Below are 18,054 nucleotides of genomic sequence, written 5' to 3'. Positions count from 1 at the left end.
TTTATCCTCTAATGTTGTGTCCCAGTTTTCCTTATTTATAAAAATGATTTTTCTTGACACAGAAATTTTACAAAAATTGATAATTTACTAGTAACAGTAAAAATAACTTAAACATTCCTAAAGACAGCCAGATAAATTTATATATTATCTCCCCTCCCCCCAGTTTGTTCTGTTTTTGTGCCACACCCAGAAACAGATCCCAGCAATGTTCACAATTTACTTCTAGCTCTGTACTCAGAAATCACTACTGGTGGGGCTCAGGGACCACATGGGGTGCCAGTGATTGAAATGGGTTGGCTACATGCCAGGTAAGAGCCCTACACTCTACATTAATGTCATGTGACCACACCACTTTTTGGTTAGTTTTTCTTTTGGAGCCATACCAGTGCTCAGGGGTGGCTCCTAGAGGTGCTTAGAGACCAGGCAGAGTGGGAGTAGAATCTATGTAAAGCATGTGTTCTTCAGCTTAACCCATTGAGCTTTCTCACTGGCTCTACTATATCTTTCTTATTTTCAATCCCCTCCACATAACCTTTACTATCACATTCAGTTCCTAATAGTACTGTCTTCCAAGTGCATTGTTATTTTCTCAACATTAGACAACACTCTCAATTCTGAAGAATTATCTCCTTTGACCATTCAAGAGAAAAGCTCCGAGAAAAGTAATCACCCCAACATAATGTTAGGGCACTAAGATAGTAGGCCAGTTGCCATTTCTCCTCCTATTCATTTCACATTTATTTTATAAAAACTTACTGCATTAGGGGCCGGGCAGTGGCGCTGGAGGTAAGGTGCCTGCCTTGCCTGCGCTAGCCTAGGACGGACCGCGGTTCGATCCCCCGGCGTCCCATATGGTCCCCCAAGAAGCCAGGAGCAACTTCTGAGCGCATAGCCAGGAGTAACCCCTGAGCGTCACAGGGTGTGGCCCAAAAAAAAAAAAAAAAAAAAAAAAAAAACAAAACTTACTGCATTAAAATCAAGCAGTAAGGAGGCACTAAAGATAGGTCCTGTGTCACTGAGAAATTTACTTTCATCAGTGGAAAATCATAGTAGGTGTAATAGACCATATATAATAAGTCAACACCACACAAGATAGATACATATGCTTAATAAAGAAAGGAACAGAGGCAGGTCTAATTCAATGAGGACCGTAAGGGCAATTTATAAATTCTGAAGATGAAAACAAAGTTAGAGGGGAAGCAGTAATTTTACTTTTTTTTTTGTTTGTTTGTTTTTGGGCCAGAACCAGCAATGCTCAGGGGACTATATGGGATAACAGGAATAGAAACTGGATCTGCTGCTTGTAAGGCAAGAGCCCTACCCATTGTGGAGCAGTTGTTTTAATCCAGAGTTAACAGATTAGGCCAGAAAGGTCGGGGAGAGAGCTCCAAGGCCTGGAGAGTGTGTTCTACATGCAGGAAGGAGCCGCTTGATCCCTAGCACTGCAGGGTTTCCCAACCACTAATGGGAATGCATTTACCCCTAGTCCTCCAAACAGATTGGGCTTATGGTTCTCAATATTTTCTATGCTTAAGAATGATTTCTTGTGGGGTCAGAGAGACAGTTCAAGGTTTAGGCATATGCCCAACACAATCTGTGGCACCACAGTCCTCCACACAGCGTGCAGCCCTGACGAAGCAAGTACCACCAAAGTAACCTGAGTAATCCCTGGCATCAGTTTCCTTGGGCCCTTGCATTGAATACTGATCCAACTGCCATCCCTCCTCTGCCCAAAAAAAGATCTTGGGACAGAGTATGTGGAATAAGTAGAGTAAGACACTTGCCCTACTGTGGCCTTCCTGGTTTGAGACCTGGTGCCACAGGTGGTATGCCAAGGACTGCCAGGGGTCACCCCTAAGCATAGAGCCAGCAATAGCCCCTGAGTACCTCTGTAGCCCTCTACATGCACAAGAATGATCCCTCGAAAGGTAAATTGAGCACAAGGTTAATTAAGTTCCGGATTTGTGGTCAGATGCCTCAAATAAGAAGCTCAATTTTGGTAACTGGTGATCTGTGAGGAGAAAATGCAGTATTTTTTTTTTTTTTTTTTGTGGTGGTTTTTGGGTCACACCTGGCAGTGCTCAGGGGTTACTCCTGGCTCCATGCTCAGAAATTGCTTCTGGCAGGCACAGGGGACCATATGGGACGCCTGGATTCGAACCGATGACCTTCTGCATGAAAGGCAAATGCCTTACCTCCATGCTATCTCTCCGGCCCCGCAGTATTTTTTTCTTAACAGTAAAGAGAAAATAAAGTGCCCATTTTTCAGGTTCCATTGGGGATTCAGTAAGTTCATAATAAAGGTACACAGTCAGTACCTGCAGGTCTTTAGCTTGTTATTATCATTAAGCTGGAGCATCTGTTTACAATATGAGCTTCTTTGCCACCCTCAAAGTATTGACTTAACAAGCATAGGGCAAGGATCAGCAGTACTGGACTCAACAGTTTAAAATGAAACACTGCAGATTAGCACATTTTGAAAATTCAATGTGTTAGTCATTTCGACATCACAAATCCCTTTGAAAACCCAGGAGGGTGAGAGAGAGAGAGGAGAGGGGAGAGAGAGCGAGAGCGAGTGAGTGAGCGAGCGAGCGAGCGAGAGAGAGAGACAGACAGAGAGACAGCAAGAGGAGAGAGGCGAGAGAGGGAAGGAGGGAAGGAGAGAGGTAGAGAGGGAGAGAGAGACAGAGTGAGAGGAGAGAGGCGAGAGAGTGAGAGGAGAGAGGCGAGAGAGGGAGAGAGGGAGAGAGGGAGAGAGAGACAGAGTGAGAGGAGAGAGGCGAGAGAGTGAGAGGAGAGAGGCGAGAGAGGGAGAGAGGGAGAGAGGGAGAGAGGGAGGGAGGGAGAGGGAGAGGGAGAGGGAGAGGGAGAGAGAGAGAAAGAGAGGAGAGAGGCGAGGGAGGGAAGGAGGGAAGGAGAGAGGGAGAGAGGGAGGGAGGGAGGAAGGGAGGGAGGGAGAGGGAGAGAGAGAGGAGAGTGAGGGAAGGAGAGAGGGAGAGAGGGAGAGAGGGAGGGAGGGAGAGGGAGGGGGAGGAAGGGGGAGAGAGAGAGAGGGAATGGGAGGGAGGGGGAGGGAGGGAGAGAGAGAGAGAGAAAGAGAGAGAGAGAGAGAGAAAGAGAGAGAGAGAGAGAATATCAATCCAGGGGGGTTAAATGCTTTTCTTTTCCTTTTTTTTTTTTTGGATTTTGGTTTTTGGGTCACACCCAGAAGCGCTCAGGGGATCATATGGAATGCCAGGATCCAAGCCATCAACCTTCTGCACAAAAGGCAAATGCCTTACCTCCATGCTATTTCTCCAGCCCCAAATGCTTTTCTTTGATTAAAAAAAAAAGCACTTGGCTGGAGGTGTGGCTCAGGGGTGAAGCACAAGCCTTCAAGTGAGTCAGCCCTGAGTTCCACCCACAGCTTTGAAAGAAACAAGAACCAAGCATTTACAAACACTCGCTATTTTGCATACAACTCTATACAGTTCATAGACCTGTCAAGTTCATTCATCAACTACCTGGGAAACTAAGAAAAGCCTAGGAGAGATTCTAAAAGATATCTGGCTAAGAAACCATAAAATGCTTTCTACCTGCCTTTGATCTAAGAAAGATGATAAGAAAAACAAAACAAAACAACAACAACAAAAAGAAAAGAAAGATGACAAGGAGTAGCTGAGAACACACACAACTGGAAATCTCATTCAGTAAAGATAACTAAGCCACTTAGGAGAAGAGTTAGACTTACCTTATCATCAGGCAATTTTCCTCCAAGTCTATATCCCCAAGAAAGAAAAGCACAGGCCTGCAGAGTAATTTCCCCACCCTCAAGTATAAACAACCTAAAATAGCAACTAGCCAGTCAGGAAACAAATAAAATGGGGCAGTACTTTTGACAATAAAAAAAATACTTGTTATGAAACAACAAACTTTGAAAACATACGATCAGTGACCAAAGAACATATTTTGAATAATAGAATTATGTGAAGGGGCCGGGTGGTGGCGCTAAAGGTAAGGTGCCTGCCTTGCCTGCGCTAGCCTTGGACGGACCGCGGTTCTATCCCCCGGTGTCCCATATGGTCCCTCAAGCCAGGAGCAACTTCTGAGCACGTAGCCAGGAGTAACCCCTGAGCGTTACAGGGTGTGTCCCAAAATCCAAAAAAAAAAAAGAATTATGTGAAATGTCTAAAAGGAGCAAATCTATATTGGCAGAAAGTAAATGAAAGCTGAAGATGACAGAGAGTGACAATGCTAATGATGCCCTCGCATCAAAATGCCAGCCCAACTGGTTAAAAATCACCAGTGGGCGGGGCTGCAGTGACAGTACTGTAGGCAAGGCATTTGCCTTGCATGCACCCCCAGTATTCCATATGGTCCCCGAGCACAGAAGTGATCCCAGAATGCAGGGCCAGAAGTAACCCTTGAGCATTGCCAAGGGACCAAAAAGCCCTCCCCATCAAAAAGAAAGAAATCACAGGTAGGACCACTGGGAAGGGTGGTACCCCCTCAAAAAAGGTAAAACCATAAAAAAATAGAAATATATATGATATACATGCATAAATATATACATACACACAAGAATATTGACATTCAAGTAGAGAATGGAGAGAGATAATCAGTAAAATCATATTAAAACACTACTGTTATCCAGAAGTATTTTATCTGTGACTGACATTTTTTGTTTGTTTTTTTTGGCCACACCCAGTGAAGCTCAGGGGTTACTCCTGGCTATGCGCTCAGAAATCATTCCTGACAGGCTTGGGGGAACCTTATGGGTTGCTGGGATTCAAACCACCATCCGTCCTGGATCAGCTGCTTGCAAAGTAAAAATCCTAGGGCTGTGCTATCTCTCTGGCCCTATTACCCAAGTTCTTAAGCAAGGTTGAAAAAAGAAGTGATGAAATCTTTTTGTCAGTGAGGGTAAACACAGTATGTGTTTTATTTGCTACTACAGAACAAACACTACTGACCCAAGTTCAAATACATTATGTCCCAAGTAAGCTAATAAGGCAGATATAGTGGACACTGAATCACATACCTAATTTTAAATATGTAACACCAAATCTCAAGTTTTGATATTTCAAATCCAACTTCTAATAGGTAAGCATATATAAACAAATCTCTTTCAAACCATCAAGCAACATTAAACAAATCACATTTTACTGTACCTTTTTTTTTTTTTTTTTTTTGAACCACACCTAGTGATGCTCAGGGCTTACTTCTGCCTTTATACTTAGCAATCACTCCTGGCAGTGTTTGGGGGAATCAAGTGCAAGGCAAGTGCCCTATTATCACTCTGGCCCACAAATCCCATTTTAAAAATCAGTGGAGTTCTATTCTGACTCTCAATTATGCTTAGTTTATAAAAACTACAGACTGCCATTAATTTGCTTGTGTACTTGTAAAATTAAATAAGACAAAGAACATGGAACATAATCAAAAAGCCAAAAATGTACTAACAGTCTGAAATAAAATAGCTCTAGTAGCTTTAGAGAAAGAATAGGAAGATGGTTTTCAACACTTTGATAGTGGTAGAAGTGTAATAAATTTATAAACCAAAAGCTTAAATGTTAACACTACTGTAAACCATATTACCCCCATTTAAAATTTGTAAGTTAGAAAATTAGAAATTCATTCTATAAATATAAAAAGTTTGGCAGCACATTATACTAAAATATGCATAATGTGGAAATAATACATTTATTATTATTTGTCCCTCCCTATATTAGGGATTATCCTTTCTACTGGAAATATTTAATAGAGTAACTGCCATTAAATTTACAGAGAGTTTTAAACTATGGAAGACTATAAATAACCAAAGCACGGTGTCATTAAAGTAAACAGATTGTCTCAGTTTGCAGCTGAGACAGAGTACTCGCTTTGTATGGCTAAGGCTTTTCCCTCTTCCCACCCCTTCCCGCTCCCATCCCAACTGCTCCGCTCTCACTTCAGGCAATGAAGAGGTCCGGGAGACACGACTCGGTTGACACTGGCACCAGCCATTGTATTTAGCTGAACTTCAGAGATATAAAGTGTCACAGAAGATGACTGCAGGCGTGTTTTTACAACTTCCAGTGGACATGTCAGAATCGCTCCCACGGTACCACCACATCTACCAAAATAAAAGCAGAGAACACGAGTTATTACCGAATTAGTGGATTAGTCTACAAGCACAGAGCTGTAAAGAAGTAGGCCACTGTTCCTATGGCCAAGAAACTAAAAATCAGGAGCCAGAGTGATAGTATATATAGGGTATTTGCCTTGCACACAGTCAACCTAGATTCAATTGCCTGCACCCTAGCAGTCCCAAGTCTGCTAGTAGATATACCTCAATGCAGAGCCAAGGGTAATTCCAGAGCATCACTGGGTGTGGCAAAACAAACCAGAAAACCCCAAAAGCCCAAAGAAACTAAAAATTAAGGTTTTTTCCTTCATTTCAGGGACTCAGTGGGGCAGGAGTTATGCCACTAGCCTTCATGCTGCTGACACTGGTTCCATTCCAGACAATGCACTGCCACAAACCACTCCTAAGTAGAGTAAAAAAAAAATAACCGAGCATTGCTGGTACAGGCCAATCTTCTCCCATTTACCTCAAATAAAATGATCACCAAAACATAATGAAAAAGCTAACACTGCAGTCCAGTGAGCAAGAAGAATCAGCTAAAGATTACTCAAAAGTAGCAGGTGCCATTACCAAACTTTAGTGAGTCACATCATATTTTTATTTTATTTATTTTGTTTGTTTTTGTTCTGGGGCCACATCTGGTGATGCTCAAGGGTTACTCCTCGCTTTGTGCTCAGAAATTACTCCTGGCAGGTTCCGGGAACCATATTGGATGCTGGAGATCAAACCTGGATTGGTCATGTGAAAGGCAAATGCCCAACCCGCTGTGCTATGGCTCTGGCCCCACATCACAGTTTTAAATACTGTCCAGAGGCTTTATTTGGTGCTTCTTAACCAGATATTATTTATGGCTCTGTTGAAACCTAGACCACCATGATTAGGATCAATTTCTCCTATTTTAAATCCCACCCCCCCTTTTTTGGTTTTAAGGGCCATACTCGGTGATGCTTAGGGGTTACTTCTGGGTATGCTCTCAGAAATCGCTCCTGGCTTGGGGGACTATATGGGACGTCAGGGGATCAAATCACAGTCCGTTCTAGGCTAGCAGACGCCTTACCACCTGTGCCACCGCTCCGGTCCTAAATACCCAAAATTTTAGTAGTACTTCAGTTAAAGTCTTCTTACTACACTTCAGCTCTTGAGTTACTAATGGAAATCTATGCTAAGTAGGTAGATTAAATTAAATTAAAATATTCAATTTAGGAGCCAGAGCAATAGCACAGCGGTAGGGCATATGCCTTGTACAAGGCCGACCTGGGAGGGACCCAGGTTTGATTTCTGAGTGCAGAGCCAGGAGCAACCCGTGAGGGTCGCAGGGTGTGTCCCCAAAACCAAGTAAATAGTAAATAATCAATTTAAACAAGATCATCAAACACACACAAGAAAACTCAACAAATTACCCCTACTACACTGCGTATAGAGGCAGATAAAATATAGGTTAAGTAGATACTTTTTAAAATGCTGGCATAGGAAATTATTTTTCTCTTACAGCATTAATAGCTACCAGGTAAAAACCTGAGAATTACTTTTGAATCCGAAAAAAACAATCAGCTACAGGGCCCAGGGAGATAATACAATAAATGAGGAGCTTGCCTTATATGTGCTTACATGTGTGGCCAACCACAGCTGGAACCCAGAAACCATATGGTGCTCCTACCCCCCACAGGAGTAAACTGAGTCAGCTATAAGTTCTGAATACAACTGGGTATGTCCCTCACTCAAATTTAAACTAATGCTTCACTAAGGCATATAGATGCAAACAAATGCAGATTTGTCAAAAATCATTGGTCATCACTGAAATGCAAATTCTTAAACTACAAGGAAGTTACTTCACTTCTAGAAATGGCTAAAAACCAAAATACCAAACAACAGCAATTCCAGATAAAGAGCAACTGAAAATCTCACATGTTGAGGGGAGGGGGTGCAAATGACAGTCATTCTTATGGTTTCTCAAAATAAATAATTAAGTAAATAAACAAACAGCTCTTGCAAAGCCTTGCAAATCCTACTGCTATGTACTGACCTAGATGGAAGAAACAAAATGACACAAATACAGGACCTATTAAAAAAACATATTGCACCTTTGCCTTCAACAGCAATAAGATAAACATGGTACATCAAGAACAAAATATTGTTTTTGCAAAAAAAATAAAAGGGGGGCAACAAAACAAAAATCAAAACCCTGGGCCAATGATGCTGGGCCAGGGCCAAGGCAGTGGGTAAGGCCCTTTCCTTGCACACAAATGACCCAAGTTGCACTCCCAGAATCCCATAAGGTCCCTGAGCTCTTGCCAGGAATAATTTCTGAATGGAGAGCCAGTAGTAACCCCTGGACATCTCTGGGTGTGACCACTAAAAACATGTACAAAGGTTTCACTTTCTTTTTAGTTTTTGGGTCATACCGGGCAGTGCTCAGGGGTTAGTTCTGGTTCTGCATTCAGAATTCACTCCTGAAAAAAAAAAAAAAAGAAAGAAAGAAATCACTCCTGAAAGGCTTGGGGGCCTGATACATGGGATGCCTGGGATTGAAGTCGGATTGGCTGAGTGAAAGGCAAACACATTACCTGCTGTGCTATTGCTCTGGTCCCGGTTTCACTTTATTTTCATCTTGTGATATTATGAAAAAGACAACTAGAGGCCATCAAGAAAATAAGGGTTACCAGAAGTACTGGAGGTTAGAAATGACTGCAAAAAGCATAGAACAAAAATCATTTTTTGGTTCTTGGATTTGGGGCCATATCCTCTGGAGCTCTGAGCTTGTTTCCAGCAGTGTTTGGAGGACCAAATACAGTCTGGGATGGAACCGGGCCAAATGTGTGAAAGGCAAATGCCTTAAGCCCTGTTATTAACTCTCCTGACCCTGGCATAATTTTTGTGATAACAGAAGTATCCCATGTATTTCTAACATTCCTCATTAAAAAATAATCTTACAAAGGAAGTTAATTGCATATATATATTATATTGTAATGTGCCATAAAAAGATGAACTGTGAAAATCAGTAGGAAATATTGGTGATCTGAAGTGAAATGTAAGCTAAATTATGCAAATTTAATAATAATATACTTAATATTAAAAACTAGAACTTTAAAATAGGAAATTATTACTTTTGTTTGTTTTTGTTTTGTGCCACTGGCAGCATTCAGGGGGTTACTTCTGCCTGTGCTCAGAAATTGCTCCTGGCAGGCTCGGGGGCCCATATGGATATGATGGGGGATGGAAACCAGTCATCGAATGCAAGGCAAACACCCTATCTGCTGTGCTATCACTCTGGCTCCTAAATAGGAAATTCAAAAAAAATTTCATCCCCATTGACTAGAAAGATAGTACAAGGGTTAAGGTTAAGGTCCCTGTAGCCCCCACCAAACACCACCAGGATGACCCCTGAGCATAAAGCCCAATACCCCTTAAGATCAAAGCCATAATTAGATTGTCAACACCACAAATGTGTCTGTTTTCACATCATGATGTGTTATGAAGGAAAACATTAAATAGGGTTAAAAAAGATTGAAGGAACTGGAGAAAGTGCACAGTGGGTGACCCTTACCTTGCATGCAGCCCACCTAAGTTCATTTATCAGCATCACATACAGCCCCCCAGCACTACCAAGAGAGATCCCTCAGCATAGAGGTAAGAAAAACAACTATGCCAGGTTGAGCACCTCCCCCCAAAGAGAAAATAACTAGACCCAAGAGAAACCTGTAGACATAATAAACACAAGTAACATTCCTTTAACATACTACTGCGTACCGTAACATACTATTACAAGGAATAGAAACACAGATAGTACGGTGAGAGGTAGGAAAAGGTGCCATTGGGATCATATTCAGAATCTCAAACCTCCAGGCTTATACCCTCAGATCAGCCCAGGAAATGATGTTTTTATAGACAGCTAAGAAATACATTCATTGTGGAATAGTACAGCGTGGAGGGTGTTTGCCTTGCACACGCCAATTAGAGTTCAATCCCTAGCATCCCAAATGATTTCCTTGAGCCCTCCAGAAGTGATTCCTGAGCCCCAGAACCAGGATCAACTCCTTAGCACCCAAAAACCTAAAGCACACCAAAACGCTCTAGCTCAACTGAATCTACAACCATAAAGACAATGTTAAGGGCCCGGAGAGATAGCACAGTGGCATTTGCCTTGCAAGAGCTGATCCAGATGGGCACGGAGAGATAGCACAGCGGTGTTTGCCTTGCAAGCAGCCGATCCAGGACCAAAGGTGGTTGGTTCGAATCCCGGTGTCCCATATGGTCTCCCATGCCTGCCAGGAGCTATTTCTGAGCAGACAGCCAGGAGTCACCCCTGAGCACCACCGGGTGTGACCCAAAAACTAATAATAATAAAAAAAAAAAAAGACAATGTTAAATAGCACTCCTAAGTTCTTGTGAACTGCTTTGATTTTGTTTGGTTTGTGGAGCCACTTCATGGTGTTCGAGAACTAGTTCTAGCAGTACTTAGGGCAGAGCCTTGAATCCACCCCACAAGGCAGAGCAATTCACTGCACCTCTGAGTCTGCAATGAGTTCATCTACAACACTGGTTTATTTACAGTAAATCAAGCATGTTTTTCATTTGAATTTGCCTAATTTTCCTGGTTGCTGAATATGTATCTGCTTTGAAAACTTACTGAAAATAAAATGGAGAGGCCTCAAAATTTGCAATAAACATTTTGATTTTATACTCTCAAATTATACTGGGAATTTTCTTTTCTTTTCTTTTTTTTTTTTTTTTTTCGTTTGGCACTCAGGGGTTACTCCTGGCTCTATGCTCAGAAATCGCCCCTGGCAGGCACAGGGGACTATATGGGATGCCAGGATTCGAACCATTGTCCTTCTGCATGAAAGGCAAACACCTTACTTCCATACTATCTCTCCAGCCCCTATACTAGAATTTTCACTCTAAACATAAATTATAGCTAAAATAAAAGCAAAAGAGTAAGTTAGCCTAGTCTAGTGTTCCTACCCAGGCATTAATTAAATAAATAATAAATTAATTGAAAAACTATTAATTGAAGAAATATACACACTACACAAACAAACCTAACCACCAGCTTAAAACCAATATGCCTTAGCAGGGGTCTCAAACTCAATTTACCTGGGGGCCGCAGGAGGCAAAGTCGGGGTGATCCTTGAGTGCAAAGTCAGTAGTAAGTCTTGAACATTGGGGGCTGTGACCCAAACAACTAAAACAAAACAAAACAAAAAAGATTCCTCTAGGGCAGGGCCACAAAATGTTGTGCGGAGGGAGGGCAGGCCGTGAGTTTGAGACCCCTGCCTTACAGGCTTATTATTAAAGGATGATGTGATATAAACGGCACCGAAAGTATTCCTCTAACATTAGTGGCAGCATTTTCATATGTCTATCACGAGTAACAGTAACTAACAATGACAGAATATTATGGCCTAACTGAATCTGACCACCACACCACAAAAACAAAGATACGTCTAACAACTGTTCCAATAACCAGGGTTGGGGCAATGGCTCCAACCAGGGCAGAGAGTATGCTTACATACTGGAGTCCAAGCTCAATGCCTGGCACACAGGGTCTATAGAGAAATGCTAGAAATAGCACGTCACCAGCACCCTGAGAAATACCCTGCAATTTCCCAGGATTAAACTACACTAAACTTATTTCCTCTTTACATAAAAAAAAAAGTCATACTATCTAAACAAATAAGCCATCAAGGATGGAGCCACAAAAGGTCTTGGAACCAATGGAAGAGATAACCCTTCAAAGGCTTCTGCGGTCAGGACCAGCAAAGCCAACTCAGTCCCTTCCTTGGAGGCTGAGTGATGAAGGTGACCAGGTATGTAAAGCAAAGAACGAAGGCAGAACTGGATAATAAATGCTCCAAGTCCTCCAGGTGGCATTCTGTCCCAGGTCCCCAATTTTCTGAAGAAATGAATTCAACCATCTCTGAACTGAGTTATGAATACCAGATGCAGTGTATGTGAAACAGAACAAAATAACCCAAGGCATCTTTTGAAATACTAGAGACCATCTTGAGTCCATCAGCTAGTGAGGGGAGGGGTGTGGGAAAGGACACATATAAAAGGTCAGAATAGCATCTAATTTCTCAGCAAATGCAGATTTCTGTACAAAACTGGACTAACAAGCAGATAAAAATAAATATATCTGCAGACAAATACTCAAGAAATTTCCTACCTATGACTTTTCTTTCAGATACTAAGACACATATCAATAACATTATGAACATGTGGGGCTGGAGCAATAGCACAGTACGTAGGGCATTTGCCACCCTTGGCCAACCCAGGTTCAATCCCCAACATCCCATACAGTCTCCCAAGCCTGGCAGGAATAATTTTTGAACACAGAGTGCCACCAGGTGTGGCCCAAAATAATTTTAAAACATTTTAATAATAAAAAAATATATATATATATAAAATGAATAAAACAGTGAAGAGATGGGAAGGGAAATGAATGCAGCAGGGTACACCTCTAGATGGTAATGAAATAACAGAAATAATCAGTCCAAACACAAATAAGATGATTGGGGGCTGGAGAGATAGCACAGCGGTAGGGTGTTTGCCTTGCAGGCAGCTGATCCAGAACGAACCATGGTTTGAATCCCGGCATCCCCTATGGTGTGTCGTCCCTGTCCGGGATCCCACACCCCCCATGCCTGCCAGAAGTGATTTATGAGCGAAGAGCCAGGAGTAACCCCTGGTTACTGGTTGTAACCCAAAACCAAAACCAAACAAACAAAAAGACAGATGATTGAACTGTGATGCTCAATGGTAGACTTTCTGCTTTGTAGGACTGAGACTGTGGATTTGATCCCCAGCAGTGCCCCACAAGCTAAGTGAGATCCCAGAGGCACTGAGTTTGCGATCCCTGGTATCAGACAAAATGCGTCCCATATGGTCCCCCCCAAGCCAGGGGCAATTTCTGAGCGCATAGCCAGGAGTAACCCCTGAGCATCAAAAGGGTGTGGCCCGAAAAACCAAAAAAAAAAAAAAAAATACAAAACTTGAAAAGTGAGATGAGTGATCATCGTGTGATCACTCTCCAATATCCCCATCAATCACTAATACAACACTGGGAAGAGAAGAGAACATTTCTTTCCCCCAAAGTATAAGGGTGGTGGGGCTGGGGTGATGGCACAGCGGCGGGGCGTTTGCCTTGCATGTGGCCGACCTGGGACAGACCCAGGTTCGATTCCCTGCATCCCACATGATCCACTGAGCCTGCCAAGAGCGATTTCTGATCACAGAGCCATGAGTGACCCCTGAGTGCTGCCGCCGGGTATGGACCCAAAAAAACCACCAAGAAAACAAAACAAAACAAAAAGTATAAGGGTGGAGAGATAGTACAGAAAGTAGAGTGTTTGTCTTGTACACAGTCAACCGGGGTTTGATCCCTGGCATCCCAAATGGTCCCCATGTACTACCAGGAGTGATCCCTATGTACAGAGTTGGGAGAGTAAGTCCTGTGTACCACTAGGTACACCCTCAACCAAACAAAAATCACAGAGTGGGGAGGGAAGAGAAAAGAGGGTTATTTAGGAAAGAAATGATCATTTAGCTATATTATGAACATATCTTTTTTTTTTTTTTTTTTTTTTTTTGGTTTTTGGGCCATACCCTGTGACGCTCAGGGGTTACTCCTGGCTATGCGCTCAGAAGTTGCTCCTGGCTTCTTGGGGGACCATATGGGACGCCGGGGGATCGAACCGAGGTCCATCCTAGGTTAGCGCAGGCAAGGCAGGCACCTTACCTCCAGTGCCACCGCCCGGCCCCATGAACATATCTTTTTTAAATTTTGTTTTGTTTAGAGGGGATTTGTTTTTTGGGCCACACCCAACAATGCTCAGGGGTTACTCAGAAATGACTCCTCTCAGGTCCAATCCATAGTGCTATTGCTCCAGTCCCTACGAATATATTCCTACAGTAAGGTAAACATTGATTAAATCACCGATTGACCAGAGGTTGGTGACCATATATTGATTATATTATGAGATTAAAGGGAGACAATGGTGGCATAAGTAGTGCACATTTTATCTAAACCCTTATCTATAGAACATAAAGTAGAAATTCCCATTAGGAAGTAGGTATGATGCAGGAGTCTGCCTTGTACATATGTAAACATTTTTAATTTTTTACCAAAAGATAGAAATTATTCTTTTTTTTTTTTTGGTTTTTGGGCCACACCCTGTGCCGCTCAGGGGTTACTCCTGGCTATGCGCTCAGAAGTTGCTCCTGGCTTCTTGGGTGACCATATGGGACACCGGGGGATCGAACCGCGGTCCGTCCTAGGCTAGCGCAGGCAAGGCAGGCACCTTACCTCCAGCGCCACCGCCCGGCCCCAGAAATTATTCTTAGGAGCCAGATAGATAGCACAGTGGCAGGGCATTTGCCTTGCGCGCAGCCAAATGGGACAGACTCGCGTTCGATTCCCAGCATCCCATATGGTCCCCCAAGCCTGCCAGGAGCAGAGTGCAGAATCAGGAGTAACCCCTGAGCACCGCTGGGTATGACCGAAAAACTGGAAAAAAAAAAAATTACTTTTAAACAACAGGGGAAAAGCATGTATGCTGTGCAGGGCCTCTATACAATCCTCCAAACTCTCATCATTAGAATATGCCAGACCGACTCCATTTAAGATAGTAAATGAAACTCAATTTTGAATAACTTTGTAATGCAGTGATTCAATAAAATACATACATCTTGGACCATGCTAACACGCCCTTCCTTACATCACACTGATCCTAAACTCAATACTTTCCATGACTCCTGTGTCATTGAGAACAAAAGCCTGAATCCTCACAATGGTTAGAAGATGTTAACTGATCCTGTAATCCTAACTCCTCTGACCTCCTTCCATCCATCCAGCTTCTCACCCACTCTGCTCCCAAACACTGCTTTCTACTGGAAAGCTAATTTTCCCTTTTTTCGGTGGGGAGAGTTGGGGAAGGTGAGAAGTTTTGCCACACCTGGCAGTGTTGAGGGGCTAACTCTAGCGTTTCTGTCTAGGGGTTACTCACTCCTGGTGATGATGCTAAGGAATGTGTGGTACCTGGCATCAAACCCATTCAGTCACATACAAGGCAAGTACTTAGTTAATCTCAGTACACATTTAACTAATATAACTAGCATGCAGCTGACCTGGGTTATATCTCCGGCATCCCATATGATTCCCCGAGCACCTCCAGGAGCAATTCTTTTTTTTTTTTTGGTTTTTGGGCCACACCCGCTTGACGCTCAGGGGTTACTCCTGGCTATGTGCTCAGAAATCGCCCCTGGCTTGGGGGGACCATATGGGACGCCGGGGGATCGAACCGCGGTCCTTCCGCGGTCCTTCCTTGGCTAGCGCTTGCAAGGCAGACACCTTACCTCCAGCGCCACCTACCCGGCCCCAAGCAATTCTTGAAAACAGAGTAGAAATAAGCCCTGAGCAGTGCTGAGTGTGACCCCACCCCCCAAAAAAAAATCAAAACAAGTTTTCTGTGGGGAGGGGAGTTTCTGGGACCACATCCAGTAGTGCTCAAGGGCTTCTCCTGATTCTGTTGTACCATGTGGTACCAAGGACAGAACGGAAGTTAGCTGCATGCAAGGCAGATGCCTTCAACTATGTGCTTTACAAGACATCACAACTATTCTATTTTCTTGAATAAATAAACCAAGCCACCCAAGACTTACGAAAAGTAGAGACTGATAATTTGGAGTGTAAATACTTAAGAATTTTCAAGTGTCCATTCTACAAGCTGCTCTTGTACATAATCAAGATAAAATGCCTGACACGCTAGGGGTTCTAACTACTTTTAAGGGCAGATCCCTGAATAAAGCAGTGAATAAAAGCCAATTGGAATAGCTCTTTTTTTGGGTGGGAGGGGCCCCACACCCAGCTCCTGGTAGGCTTAGGGGACCAGATGGATGATGGGGATTGAACTCGGGTCTGTTCCTGAGTCAGCTGTGTGCAAGGCAAATGCCCTACCATTGTGCTATTTCTCCAGCCCTGATTGGAATAGCTCTTTTATTTTTTTTTAAAGGCAGGCACAATTTAATTTAACTAAGAGACTGATTAAAAAAATTTTTTTGGAAGTGTACAAATAGGTCATGGGGCCAGAGAGATGGTACAGAGATGGCGCTTGCTTTGCATGTAGCTGACCCTGTTCAACTCCTCACGCTGCATGACTGCCTGAGCACAGACACAGAAGTAACCCCTCAGCACCACCAGATGTGAGACAAACCCTAAATACCCTCCCCCACATGATAGTAAGGACTGGAGCTGTAGAATACAGTAGAGTGTCTATCTGGCCTGCAGTTGACCTGGGTTTGATCCCGGCAACCCATATGGTCCCGAGTACTGCCAGGAACGACACCGGAGTACATAGCCAGGAGTAACCCCTGAGCATCACCTGATGTGGCCCAAAATCCCCACCCAAAAAAGTGAATAGTAAGCAGCTCATTTTCAGCTATAAAAATCCCTAAAGCCATAAAACCTTGAGTCATAAATCCCTAAAGCGGGCAGACAAACATCAAATCTCCTTGGCTGGGTCACCTCAAGCTACTGAACAACCATTCTGCCTGTGGAAAATAACTCTTACTAGTTAACATAAGGCCCACAAGGGAAAAATCTGCATTCAAGATCGGGGTTTTCAACAAAAGAAAATCCTCAATTTCAGTCTCTTGTACATAGATGAACTGGGATGTTCATTCTTCATAAATTATACTTTGTTTTATAAGCTAATTTTCAGGTGGTGGTCAAAATCATTCTAATTGGGGTCACCAAATTGCTGAATGTGTATGTGTGGATATGTGTATTGCACATATATGTAGGGAAATAAGTAGTCTACAGAGTTCCACAGAATTCTAGACAGAAAATATTTGCTAACCTTGAGCAAACTACTTTGTCCAACAGCAGCTTTCCATTTTGTAAAGCTGAACTCATAGGTCAAATTCGTTTTCCTTCCAATGAATAACAATGTGCTGTAATTTAGTAATTTGAAACTTAATCAAAATAAAATAAAAAAGAGAGCCAACATAAAAGATAGATAAGGAATTTCTAAAATCTCAAAGCAAAAAGCAAGTCACCTGTTCCTGGGATTCTAGAAATCATTTAGAAAGTCTCAGTAAAATGCTACTCTGGGTGCACAGCTGATAAGACACTTTCCTTGCATGCCAACTTCTGTGTGTGGCCAAAAACCTCCTTGTCTCCAGGTGGTCAGGCTGGGTTCAATTCCCAGCATCCCATATAGTCCCATGAGAACTGCCAGGAGTGATTCCTGAGTGCAGAGCCAGGAGTAACTCCTGAGCACCTCTGGGTGTGACCAAAAACAAATAAAAACACAAACAAAAAAACCCCTCCATCTCCCCTCTTATAATTGTTCCTCTGGTTGGATGGGTGTTTGTCTCTGAAACCTTAAGAGTCTGGGTAAGGGGCCGGGTGGTGGCGCAAGAGGTAAGGTGCCTGCCTTGCCTGCGCTAGCCTTGGACGGACCGAGGTTCGATCCCCCGGTGTCCCATATGGTCCCCCAAGCCAGGAGCAACTTCTGAGCTCATAGCCAGGAGTAACCCCTGAGCATTACCGGGTATAGCCCAAAAACCAAAAAAAAAAAAAAAAAAAAAAAAAAAAAAAGAGTCTGGGTAAGGGCCCGGGGAGATAGCACAGTGGCGTTTGCCTTGCAAGTGACCGATCCAGGACCAAAGGTGGTTGGTTCGAATCCTGGTGTCCCATATGGTCCCCCGTGCCTGCCAGGAGCTATTTCTGAGCAGACAGCCAGGAGTAACCCCTGAGCACTGCCTGGTGTGGCCTAAAAACAAAAAACAAAAATAAAACAAACAAAAAAAAGAGTCTAGGTAAGACACAAGAACTATTTTTTAATGGGGGAGCTTTTGTGGCCACACCCAGCAGTGTTCAGGGTTTATTTTGGGGTTCTGTATTAAGGGATCATTCCTAATGAGACTTGGGGAACCATATGGGACAC

General features: G+C 43.1%; 1 protein-coding gene across 1 annotated transcript in view; it reads right to left on the bottom strand.

Annotated features, from left to right (window-relative positions):
* The window catches only part of SLC25A36 (solute carrier family 25 member 36), a 43,942-nt gene that overhangs the window by 16,942 nt on the left and 8,946 nt on the right, over nucleotides 1-18,054 (bottom strand). The window contains exon 2 of the mRNA XM_049785359.1: nucleotides 5,930-6,094. Coding sequence (XP_049641316.1) covers nucleotides 5,930-6,094 — 165 coding nt within the window. The remainder of the gene's footprint in view (nucleotides 1-5,929; nucleotides 6,095-18,054) is intronic.

The sequence above is a fragment of the Suncus etruscus genome, chromosome 13 (assembly GCF_024139225.1).
Source record: "Suncus etruscus isolate mSunEtr1 chromosome 13, mSunEtr1.pri.cur, whole genome shotgun sequence".
NCBI lineage: Eukaryota > Metazoa > Chordata > Mammalia > Eulipotyphla > Soricidae > Suncus > Suncus etruscus.
The sequence above is the reverse complement of the archived record's forward strand: the minus strand, read 5'-3'. Positions and strand labels throughout refer to the sequence as shown.